Source organism: Aspergillus nidulans, chromosome IV (assembly GCF_000011425.1).
Source record: "Aspergillus nidulans FGSC A4 chromosome IV".
Taxonomy (NCBI): domain Eukaryota; kingdom Fungi; phylum Ascomycota; class Eurotiomycetes; order Eurotiales; family Aspergillaceae; genus Aspergillus; species Aspergillus nidulans.
Window position 1 is genome coordinate 2,530,118 of NC_066260.1, and position 11,983 is coordinate 2,542,100.

General features: G+C 50.7%; 4 protein-coding genes across 4 annotated transcripts, besides 1 other annotated feature; 1 reads left to right on the forward strand and 3 right to left on the reverse strand.

Annotated features, from left to right (window-relative positions):
- Positions 1–11,983: part of a sequence feature (contig 1.132 1714..254738(1)) that runs on past both edges of the window.
- Positions 428–3,634, forward strand: ANIA_07750 (uncharacterized protein; the record flags this gene model as incomplete). The annotated part of the gene is made up of 9 exons (XM_675927.1): positions 428–541; positions 719–815; positions 888–969; positions 1,020–1,069; positions 1,137–1,463; positions 1,516–2,313; positions 2,365–2,532; positions 2,581–3,014; positions 3,068–3,634. 9 exons carry the CDS (start codon positions 428–430, stop codon positions 3,632–3,634), a joined length of 2,637 nt encoding a protein of 878 aa, XP_681019.1.
- erg1 (squalene monooxygenase erg1) lies at positions 5,215–6,723 on the reverse strand (the record flags this gene model as incomplete). The annotated part of the gene is made up of 2 exons (XM_050612078.1): positions 5,215–5,483; positions 5,541–6,723. 2 exons carry the CDS (start codon positions 6,721–6,723, stop codon positions 5,215–5,217), a joined length of 1,452 nt encoding a protein of 483 aa, XP_050468036.1.
- On the reverse strand, positions 6,994–9,985 carry ANIA_11022 (pentatricopeptide repeat protein; the record flags this gene model as incomplete). Its single annotated transcript, XM_675928.2, has 2 exons — positions 6,994–7,084; positions 7,149–9,985. 2 exons carry the CDS (start codon positions 9,983–9,985, stop codon positions 6,994–6,996), a joined length of 2,928 nt encoding a protein of 975 aa, XP_681020.2.
- ANIA_07752 (ferrochelatase HEM15) lies at positions 10,361–11,888 on the reverse strand (the record flags this gene model as incomplete). Its single annotated transcript, XM_675929.2, has 3 exons — positions 11,521–11,888; positions 10,874–11,456; positions 10,361–10,818 (listed from the first exon to the last, which is right to left on the reverse strand). Exons 1-3 carry the CDS (start codon positions 11,737–11,739, stop codon positions 10,361–10,363), a joined length of 1,260 nt encoding a protein of 419 aa, XP_681021.1. The 5' UTR covers positions 11,740–11,888.

The window sequence follows — 11,983 nt, forward strand, 5'->3', positions numbered from 1 at the left end:
ACGGTTTCTTCTCGCTTGTCCCTCCGGTCGCGTGTGTTCGTTTCATCGTGTCTCTTCTCGCGCAAGAATAAAGTCTGGCCGACGCAAGACCCTGAGAGACGTGAATCCGACTCTCGCGCCGACCGCTGCCGAGGCCGCCAGGTGGTCCCGACTCCGTCACCACCATCACAACCACACTCATCTTTCATCATCGTCAGCAGCCAGCAGATTTCGGCCTTTCTCCATCGTCGCCCGCCGTCGTTCTCTTCCATTCGCTCCCCACCGGTTAACCCCGCAGCAACAGTATCGTATCCTCGTCTGCCCGACCTCCTCCAAGATCCCATCCGCCGACCCGCGCTTTCTACTTTGGCGCTCTTCACGCGCCGGTGCACTCGTCGTTCCGAGGCGTCTGGAGTGACGAGCGGACCATCTTATCCTCGGTCAGAACATGGCGTTGGAATTACAGCCGCCCAGCGATCGCAAGCGGGTTAAAGTTTACGAACTAAAGGAGAATGACTGGTTCGATCGGGGTACAGGGTTTTGCACTGGCCAGATTCTTGATGTAAGCTCTATCTTTTGGTCATCGCTATCGCATGACAGGACATATGGCACCACCACCGCCCGTCCTGGCCACGCGATAGCGGTCGCAAGCGGTTATCGAGCGCAACCGCCTAATGGGATCGGCGCGTTTGTCTATATTTGAATCTCTCGCTAACCACAGCTTTCTTTTTGCCTCTAGGATGAACCGCGAATATTTGTGGAATCAGAAGACAAACCCAACCGGGTACTTCTGGAGACAAAGATCTCCAAAGATGGCGGGTATCAGAAGCAGCAAGGTCAGTCTTTCCCTCGAGATGGAAACGAACGAGTGTAGCCGGTAGCACTGACGTTGTTTGCGATATCTTTAGATACATTGATCGTGTGGACCGAGCCGAACCAGACAGATATGGCGTTAAGCTTTCAGGAAGCAGAAGGATGCGCAATGATTTGGTAAATACTCGTCCAGGCGCACTCTTGTGGGCCTTACTTACAATGTCAAGGAACTTTGTCAATTCTGTCCAGCAACACCTTCTCACTCTCGCCGCAGGTGGTAAGTGGGCTCTCGTTTTGTCCCCTGCCTTGGGTTACTGTTACTGATCGGTTGCGCGCCTTCGCAGATGACGCACTATCTGAAGATCTCGAGAGCATGCATTCCGTTACTCTACCCGCACCTGAACTGGCGAATCTTCCCGATATTGATCATCTAATGAGGGCCGCCAGCATGGCTCAAACCGGCCGCGATGCGCTGTCGAAGTGTGTCATTCGGGATGATTATATCCAGAAGCTCCTACCCCTGGTCACAGTCGCCGAAGACCTGGAGAGTCTTCCCGACTTGCACCGTCTCTGCAACATCATGAAATCACTCATCCTTCTCAACGATACCACTATTATCGAGACAGTCGTCACGGACTCTGTCATACTTGGAGTTGTTGGGGCATTAGAATGTATGTGTCGAGAGATGTCTTTCGGTGAGTGCACGCCGCTAACCTTCTGCAGATGACCCCGAATTCCCTACGCATAAAGCGAACCATCGCCAATACCTGTCCGACGAGTCGCGCTACAAAGAAGTCGTTCCTATCAGGGACGAGACAATTCGACGCAAGATCCGCTACACTTGGCGGTTGCAATATCTGAAAGACGTTGTACTCGCCCGAATCCTCGACGATCCTACCTTTTCCGTCTTGAACTCTATGATCTTTTACAACCAGGTCGACATTGTGAACCACATTCAGTCGGATGGCGCCTTTCTAAAGGAGCTATTTTCGGTCTTTGATCCGAGAAGCGCAGATGCAAAGCGCAAAGAGGACGCCGTCCAGTTCCTTCACCAATGCGCGTCAATCGCGAAAAACTTACAGGTTCCGGAGCGTGCCACCCTATTCGCAAACCTCATCAGCCACGGCCTTTTTGCTGTGATCGCCTTCGCCATTAAGCACCCAAACCCGGCTATTCGGACTACGGGAATTGACATTTTAGTTGCGCTCCTTGACCACGACCCCATAATGATGCGCAGTTATATGCTCAAGGCCGTCAATGAAAAGAAGACGCCCCTTACCGACACGCTAATCGACTTGCTTCATACAGAGACGGATCTCGGTGTGAAGAACCAACTTGCAGATGCGATCAAGGTCTTATTAGACCCACAGGTTCCCATCCAGGCTGCGATGGCTCGGGCTGGTCCCGAGGCCGCCAAAGTGCGGCCCAATATACTTTCCGACGCCTTTGTCCAGAACCACTTCGAGGAATCTTCAAGGAGGCTGTTTGCGCCGCTAAAACGACTTGAAGATCAATCTAGTCGTAAGTTCTTGGCGCTTGGCTGATCTGCATTGGCAACTGACAGGTATCCAGCGCACGGTTTGACCTTCCAAGCTGTAGCTTTATACTCTCATCTTGTTGATATCCTCACCTTCTTCGTCCGCCAACACCTTTACCGATGCCGTAACGTCATTCAGAATGAGCGGCTCGCAGCCCACATAACTCAACTTCTCCGAGTACCGCAAAAGCACCTTAAACTAAGTATGTTTACTCCATAAGCTCTCGAAGATGGTACTAAGTGTTCTCTAGCCGCCTTGAAATTCTTCAGGACCCTTCTAAGCCTCCAAGATACCTTTTATCAAGCTTTGATGACGCACAATGATACCTTCGGGCTCATACTTGACATTGTTTACGAGACCATGCCCCGCGATAACCTGCTCAACTCCGCCTGCCTTGAACTTTTCGAATTCATCAAGCGGGAACATATCAAACCAATAACTCTCCATGTGGTCGGAAAATATGGCGACAAGCTGCGGAATATCACCTATGTCGACACATTCCAGGGGTTGATACTTCATTACGAACAACTCCAGGGCTACAGCGAGGAAGGAGATTCAACGCTATACTCTCAAGAGGAGTCTACACCTGGTTTGAAGATGCAACCTACTGGACGCTGGCAAGGCGTAAAGGAAATGGACCCTGCTGAAGAGGAGTACTTCAACACGTCGGACGACGAGGAGGAGGTAAGCATCAGCTTTGTTGTGGAATCTGACAATTAGGCTGATTTCGAGTCCAGTGGCAGCAAGATACCCAGGCCTCGGGAACGTTACTTTCACAAGTACCGAATGGTGCCGCCTCTCCGTCTGTAAAGTCCCTGGTTGATTATCCAGATGACGACGAGGAAGATGTCAATGCAATGGATACGAAACCCGAACCAGACACCGCTCAAAAACAACTGCAACCTGCTGAGGCCTCTAATGAGGATGCACCGGCCGATCCAAGTATAGAGGTTCCGTCGACGCCACCCTCACAAGTTGTGCAAACGCCTCCGGAGAGATTATCGGAGAAGCGCCGGCGCGAGGAAGAGGACGACGACGAGCTCGTCAAGCTCACATCTGGACCAAAACGACGAAGTTCAACGAGTAGCTCAACCGGAAGCGCAGGATTTCTACGGAAGAAGCGAAGCGGTTCTGTCGGCTCAGTTTCCGTCCCCAATAAAGTCGCTCAAGGCGATGGTCGACCTAGCACTGGGAATGCGGTTCCGAAGCGGATCGCCATTAACCTCAGCTCTTCGGTAAAAAGCCGCAGAGAGTCGAGAAATGCAACTGGATGCTGTATCAAATGCGGCTGGGAAAGAACATGACAAGACAAACCAGAAGGATGGTGATGGCGGCGAGGGTTGATTCCATTCCCTCGCCCATTCGTACTCTTCAACAAAGTCTTTGTCACCTTTCTACACCACAATTATCGTACCGCATCCGCACATTGCAAGCATAACTAGCCTAGCCGTCGCCTTCGCCTTCGCCTCCAAGATTCCTGCGATTGTTGATCTATTTGTTTTTACGACTGCATCCTAGATACCAGATGAAGTGATACGGTGTTATTTATTGCTTCTTCGTCTTGTTCCTTCTGCTGGCTTTGTCTTATTTTCTCATCCACGACTACATTTATATCCGTGTCTGCGTCCGTCTGAGCAAAATAACCTCTTCCGCCATCACAGGCAGTTCTCTGTTCCGTCCAGTCGGTTTTGGCATCTACATCCCCTTCAAGGTTACCTAGCAGCTATAGTATCATTTGTTTACTTGCGGGATCGGAATGGAATGCATACTAAGTAGAGGGTTGGTAAAGCTCGCTGCCCTCTGTTCTTTTCTCTGGCAATCTCTATGCTCATCTCGTGCCGTCTTTGAATGTAATGCATTGGGTTGTAGACTGGGTAAATTGGTGCTGCACCTGCAGAGCCATATGTTGTGTACGTATATGTACTCGTATTGCTACGATATGCTACAAGGCTTGTCGCCTGTTTGCCTTACGATGCCATGACTATTCTATAAATCATAGAGAGATATCTGTTAGCTTGGACAGTAACTTTTATGGTGCGCCAAACCTTTCTGCATGATATCGTCATTAAGTTGCGACGAGCAAGTGATTTGTAGGGCAGGGGCATGGCATGCCACCGTCTCCGACTATATGTGTACATATCCAGTCTGCGTGCCAGCTGTCTATATCCTTATTATTTAACGTAGAGAGCTGTGGCGAAAGTTCTGCAATTCGCAATTGCCTAAACACTGTATCCGCGGCAAATACATGTTACTAGTTTTGATATTTAATAGATTGACTGGTTTCCAAGCTAACCCAACTGTCTCTCTTTTCTTGTGCCCGTCCGGCAATGATATTTTATTGCATCACTGATTGGTGGTAGAGTCGCTTTTGAGTGGTCGTCATTTATATATATATCCCTAACGAATAGCTGCGATAATAATCGTTGTTATTTTATAGAGTGCGAATGCGAATAGAGGTAGATGATGCTGGAGCGGACTGAAACCGTTCTGAGTATCTTCAACTAGTACAGGAATTGGGATTGCTATACCTGGGGTTTTGTTTAATGTGATTATGCTCTGGTCTGGATCTACCTATAATACAATGATTTTCAGTTGTACACGTCAAGCATGAGCGAGAGGTGTTTCGAATGAAGAGAGGAAATGAAATAAAAAAAAAAAACCTATTTTATGCAACACAACAGTTCTCTCCCTCCTCTATTTAAGGAAGAGAAACAGAAGCTAAATATAGGTAAATGAATAGGTAGAGTAGGTAGTAGTACAGACACTAGAACAGACATGCATCGTCATGAGGAGTGTTTTGGTCCGGGGCCAGAGATTATGTGAGTGAGGTGTGTAACCAGAAATAAGAAAAGAAGCCCCATCTCCGGGCCAAGAGGGAGAAAGGCTAACAAAAGGCTTCAATTAACATATAAGGAAAGATGACAACACACGCCGTCCAAAAGACAAGCGCGCACCGGATCAATGCGAGCGGGAGTTTGTACAGGGGGGAGTCGCGGATGATCATCCACAGTGAGAGGAACGCAACAGTGAAGAAGTGCGCAAAGAGGACTTCTGGTTTCTTGAGCATGCCGCCGAGGAGGCTGACGGGGGTTTCGTACATCCCCATGGAGAAATACTGGAAGCAGCCGCGTTGGAGGGCTTTGAGGTTATCGTCTGCGAGAGGTTAGTATTTGGTTCGATAGTGAATGGATTAGGAGGGAAGCGGCTTACCATCTGCAGCGAAGAGAGAGTACAGCGCCTGAGCTAGGATGTTGATGACAGACGCCCCCATCTTTCGTCTCCAGTGGAAGGTGGACAGCTTTTTGAGGACGAGTCTGGTGTCGCTTAGTCTGGGCACCTTCTCCGGGCTGAGCAAGTCGCGGAGAATGACGACGTCATTCAAAGCGACAGTCATGCCTCCGCCAGTTAATGGATGCCGCATGTTTAGCGCATCACCCAGCACTATTAACCCCGGTGTCTTGTTCGGCGCGCTCGGCAGGAAGGAGTTCGGCATTGACCGCAGCTGACCTTTATCTAACGCCGCAGCAAAGGAGGGCTGCACGCATTTGGGCAGGGACGGGAGCACGACGTTGCGGAGATGACCTTTTACGCCTCCGTTCTTGACGGACGCCGAGGGCAGATTTTCGGGGATATCGCAGAGGATTCGCGTTTCGTGAGTTCCGATCTGGTAGATGAGAATGGGCGGGCGCTCAGGCTCTAGGAGGACATGGCCGTAGTGTGGCTGCGGCAGTTCCGCATCAATGAGCTCAAGCCCCCAGAACTTCGATCGAACCTTCGGGGTATAAGGGTGGTATTGTTTTCGAAACTTAGAGGCGTACCCGTCCGCGACGACGGTGATCTGACCGAAATAGCAGTCCTTGGACTCCTTGGTCACGCATTCCACACCAAGAACCTGCTTGGAATGGGAACTGGTGATCAGGTCCGTAACCTTTGTCTCAACGATAGTGACATTGGGACAAGCCCCTGCAGCTTCGCGCAGCTTCATCACGAACCGGCCATGGTGGAACGAGCGGCCCTCCGGTGGCGGCGCCCCGGGACTTTGGCTGGGGTATGGGATTTTGACGGGCTTGCCCAGGTAGGTGACATAGTAACCATTTGTGGGTATGGCATCAATATCCTCTAAGCAGTCTCGCAATCCTAGCTGCTCGAGGGCAGAGACCCCTCCAGGCTGCAGGAGTTCACCAACAATGCGGTCTGGCTCCTTGAGCGACTGTTCCAGGAGGAGGACGCTACGCCCCTGGCGCCCCAATGCCACCGCCAGCGCGCACCCCAGCACTCCTGCACCCACTATTACAACGTCGGCTTCATGGTGAAGTCGTCTGCGGAGCTCTGCGGCGTCTGAAGGTTTCGAGGCTTGGCCGTTGGCGTGGCCGTTGGCACGGGTGGTGGCCATTGAAGTGGCGGATGAGAAATTCTTCAAAGAATCGGCGGGAACGGTAGGACGGAGGGCAGTGTAAGGAGGCCGCTGCGCATATTCGGGTCGCAGTATCTGAGGGTTCGTGAAAGAGAGCAGGGAAAGAGGAAAGCTGGCGGGGGGGCAGCGATGTTTAAAAGTCGTACTTTAGGTTAAGGGGGACGCGGCTTTTGGTGGTGGTAGCTCTGGCCGCACCAGACTGCGAGAAAGTGTGGCCTGACTGCTCCCGACTCTCTCAGGGACCAGAGACTAAGGACGAACATACGATGTAAACTGGGGCTGGCTATTGGCTGTAAATATTGCTTTCTTCCTCAGCGAAGGTCGAGACAGGCGAAAAAGACTGTAATCCGCCAAGCATCACATGCTAATAATTTCATAATATACAGGTCCGCTATACTTAATACTATACAGGCACACCGTCTATCTGCTCCAGTTCCAGCTCCTGTCGACGACAGGTAACCTCGTTCCATCTAGCAAGAATCGAATTTTGATCATTGTCAATACAGTCCAGCAACCGTTCAAGCTCGTACTCCTCATCCCAGCTATTGACAATCCCTTGAATTTTGCTCTGGGCTTGTTTCTTCTTGTTGTAATCGAAATTCCAGATGTTCGCGGATGGAGTCTTCAGCTCTCGCCGCCTGGCCTTTTTCAGTCCGTAATTGACATTCCAAACGCCAGGTTTGAAGTAGCCTTCGAACTTTTTGTGAAGAACTTCGCCAAGGTATGTCAGGGTCTTCAACTGACTCGCTCTCAACTTGGCTTTTTGGAGGTCCATGCTTATGCCCACGGATTCCCGATGGAGCACTCCTAGAACGCGGTCAACCTCGACAGCGAAATCTCGGGAGAGGGCACTGTCTCGCGAGAGCGCAGTTAGGATGCACCACCGGATCCCCCGAAGGTTCTCCGTAGCAGCGAACGCGCGCAAGAACATCTTCATGCAAACTGCATCGAATGCCTTTAGGCGTCCGTATTTTGATTTATAAACCGACACGAGTAGATCAATAGCCATCTCCGGTTTATTCGATGCGATCAGACGCCCGCTCGTTGCGGCGGTGATATTATGCGTGACCATCATCGACCGTCTCATCCAGCGGATGCGATAGAAGCGGAAAACAGCCAATTGGATGAACTCGGATTCTGCTGAGGGATCCATATCTTTGATCTGGCGGAAAAAGATAGGCAACCACTCAATCCATTCAACTTCCACCTCAACCAGAGCTTGAGCAGCGCCCAGTCCCTGGCTGAGTAGTGTAGCAATCAGCGCAAGCTCAACTTCCTGTGGCTTAAGCTCAAATCCAGACACTCTTGCATCCTGAAAGCACTGAAGGGCCTCTGTCATTTTGCCCGCATGAATGTAGTAAATCATTTGGGTTTGTAAGTTCTGATAATCATCAACGGATCTCGAAGGTCCTGTTAACTCGTGCACCGTGCGCTCATACCATCCATCAGCGAAGTAAGCCTGCTCCACTGTGTGATTTGATTGTCGCCAATTTGTTCGCTGGTCGTGACCAAGAAGCTGTTGCGACGCAGTGGCTCGCATATTGTCTGCTCGCGCAGCGTGCAACATCTGCCAGAAGCCCACGGGAGAATCCCCTAGTGCGGACTGACGTTTGCGCAATACGTCCAGTACCGCAGTTTGATCCAGATTAATTTTCCACCCGCGCTCGCGCGCCAAATTTGTGAATTCGGAGAGCATAGCCATATCGCCCCTTTCAACAATTGCCTCCAATATGTGACCCCAGAGAACCTGATCAGGAACAATATCGAATTTATCAATATAGCGGTAAAGGAAATCCCGAATCTCGACCGCTGTGTGAGACGGCCAATATTCAAGAAAGATGCGGTGGAAGATCTTGAGAAAGTCCGCCTTGGGACTCGTCAGACCTAGGTTGTGCATTTCGTTAAACCCTTCATCGACAGCTGTCCAGTCACATTGCAAAGCTTTCGCGTACACTAGAATACCTTTCATTCGCACATTAAGTGGGACTTGGTACGTAACCGTCATCTCGTGTAGCAGAGTTTCAGCATCTGCGAACCTGCCAAAATCCACATATGCCTGGAGCATTGGACTTATGAGCTTGTGAGTAGGTTTCTTGTCCATGCGTCGGAGCATTATCAGTAATTTTGTGAACTGGCCGTTGAGAAGCTCAATGCTTCTAGCTTTCTTCCACAGGCCCGTAAGATAGACACCACATAAACCACAGTCTCGATCCAGGTGTAAATGCTGGAAGAGAACCTGTTTCGCAGTTTGAAGCCTGCGAGATTCAATCAAACACCGAAGGACAACGTCCAATAATATCCCAGGAATAGAATAGGAGTCCTTGTAACGAAGGAAGACCGTCGTAGCCGACTCTATGCAGCCTTTCTTCGCCAATGCGACAATCAGGACCTTCCACATAGTGTGGGACACCCGATCCACTTCTTCCAGTCGTTCGAATAGACTCCTCGCGATGAAAACATTCTCTTGCCGGCAGTTCAAGTAAAACAGCTGTTCCACAAGTTGTCGCCTATGAATCGATATACCTCCATTTGAGGCTGGATGTTCATCCAAGAATATTTGAGCAGCATCAATGTACTGACCACGCTCGGTAAGACTTTCTATCCGTTCGTCAAGAGTCAACTGATTCCCAGAAGGTAGATCCAGCCTGGCATCTATCGTAGCAATATCTGCATCTGGGTCCGGCTGTCGAACGACATATTTTGGTTTGAGGCTTGGCGGAAGTGGTTTGGAAGGAGGTATATCTGTCTTGGGCCCATGCCGTAACCTATTGAGTTTCCACCCAAGTTCTGTAACGAGCTCTGTGACCTCTTCCGATTTTGTTGCGGTTCCAGTCATAGAGCCGACTGAGGCCGGCGAATTGGCGCCATCCGTCGTACAGGTACCAGGACTTTCACCGGGAGAGCCATTCCCGTCGTACCCCGTGCTAGGGTATGGCGCATTCCTGTACCTTTTCTCGCTCTCTTTCCATGCTTCCAGTCCCATAAATTCGCCTGCTTCTGCTGCTTCCATCATCCGGGAAATTCTTCTGGCTGCAGACGTAGCATCATATCTCGGAGCGGACGTTTGAAGGGCTCGCTTATTCTCGATAATGCGCTCCGCGACGGAGACTCGTCGGTGCACATCGTAGGTGATCGCAGCAACCGTGCAAAAGCTTCCAACTGTTGAGCCCGCAAGGGCAAGATTCCGAAGCACTCTCAGGGCGTTTCGCGAAGGGACGGCCGGAGGGCCATGGGCAGACATGATATGTCGGGAGGCTGCACCGCGAACGGCGGGCGGCGTGTTGGAATATCACCAATTGCTCATGCAGGATAAAGAGAACAAATATATTGATCTTCAAATTGTGGTAAGACCGGGTCTCGGCTTGTCGATTGTTTCAAGGTTAAGGATTGAAATCCGGAGTCGTCGTCGGAAAGTTTGCAGTTGCCGCGCGGTTGGTGTGTCTCGGCACCCGTACCCTTTCCGGATCAACCCATCCCACGAGTCCGAGAACTGATCATGCGATGCGTGGCATATACTAAATCTTGTCTACTACGTTGTTCTGTCAAATCTTGGTAGTGATACAGTCATACCATAAATGGTAGTCTTAGATTATACATATAGCCAGAATATCGTTTCCTATTGTACAAGAGAAGCATATTTTTGACCAGCAAAAAACTTCTTTTGTTCCAAACATCTTTCGCTCTTGCAGCCCTGGCAGCGGAGGGTCATCTGAAGAGAACATAATTCTCCTTTGCGCAAGTGGTCGTGGGCCAAGTCCGCGAGGGCCTGGATGAAAATCGGGTTCCCGTTCAAGCTCTCGGCGCGCTTGACTCCTGGGTGGTTGGCTTCTTCCATCACTTCCAGATCCAGCTCGTACAGGGTCTCAATGTGGTCGCTAGTGAATGCAATTGGAACAAGGACAAGATCAGTTTGTCCCCTCTTAACATATTCCTGGACTGTATCGCTGGTCTGAGCGCCGAGCCAAGCAGACGGTCCAACCTGAGACTGCCAGCATAATCGATACGGGTTGCTGAAGTTCAGTCTTTGCATTACTGCGTGAACGGTTGCGGCAACCTCTGCTGGATACGGATCACCTAATGATAATCTGTTAGATATATGGCCGTACAGAGTAGAAAGTCATCGTCTCACCTCTGTTGACCACACTCATAGGCAAACTGTGAGCCGAGAACAATAACACCACACTGTTCCTCTTTTCCTCGGGGTACGTCTTCAGTTGGTCTTCAATATTTCTTGCGAACGCTTCGATAAGACCCGGGTGTGTAGGCCAGCGGTCAATGACACTCCACTGGATAGTTCCTGTCGCATCCACGTCGCAATTTGCGCGCTTTCCTTCCAGTCGGGTCCTCCACTTCCACAGCTCATTCAATGAACTACCCGTTGTAGAACACGAGTACTGCGGATATTGCGTGAATGCAACAGCACGGCCACCTTTCCCATTGCCGAAGCCGTCTGCTAGCAGCTGCGCGTACATTTCCTCCGTCAAAGGCGCAGCGTAACGGAATGCGACGTACGGCTTGTGCGGGGCAGACTCGGGGCTGAGCTGGTCCAGCAATTTACACATCTCTGCGCATTGGTACTCTGACCATTTTCTGATAGGCGAACCTCCTCCGATATCCGCATACTGTCTTTGGATCTTTGGCGTTCTCCTCTTCGCAATGAGCGGACCTAGATAGTTTTGGAGACGACCAAGGGGAATCAAGTCGCCGTCGGCCTATATCATGGACGTTCTTGTTAGGATATGCTCTTAACAATCCGTGTGGTCTGGACAAACGCACAAACAGTCTGCTTAGAAAATCTTCGACCTCAGCCGTCGTCGAAGGACCTCCCATGTTCAGGAACACCATCGCGGTCGGCCCTTTAGACCCTGTGGCATCTTGAGTAACCGGCGGCACAGCTGTTGCAAGGCCACGCCTGTGTTCTCCGCTGATTCCCATGGGAATGCGAGCCGCTGACCGCAGCATTCGCGGCAGGGCAATGGTGCGCCGCAGAGCCATCGTAAGCTCAGGTCGCCCGACAGGAATCTATCGCTGTGCGATACTATATGAAGGTAAAGCTCAATTGGAAAATTTATGAGCGAGCGGTGTATGTCAGTAATCAAAATATTGTTCTCAGGAATTGAGGCAGAGCAAACGAGTTGGAAGCTGCCCAGTTCGCTGAGTTTCTGGCATCATGACGGAGGCCACGGCACAGAGTTCGGCGTTGTCCTGGGCCAATCACAAGAAAGCTGGGGTCATCAAC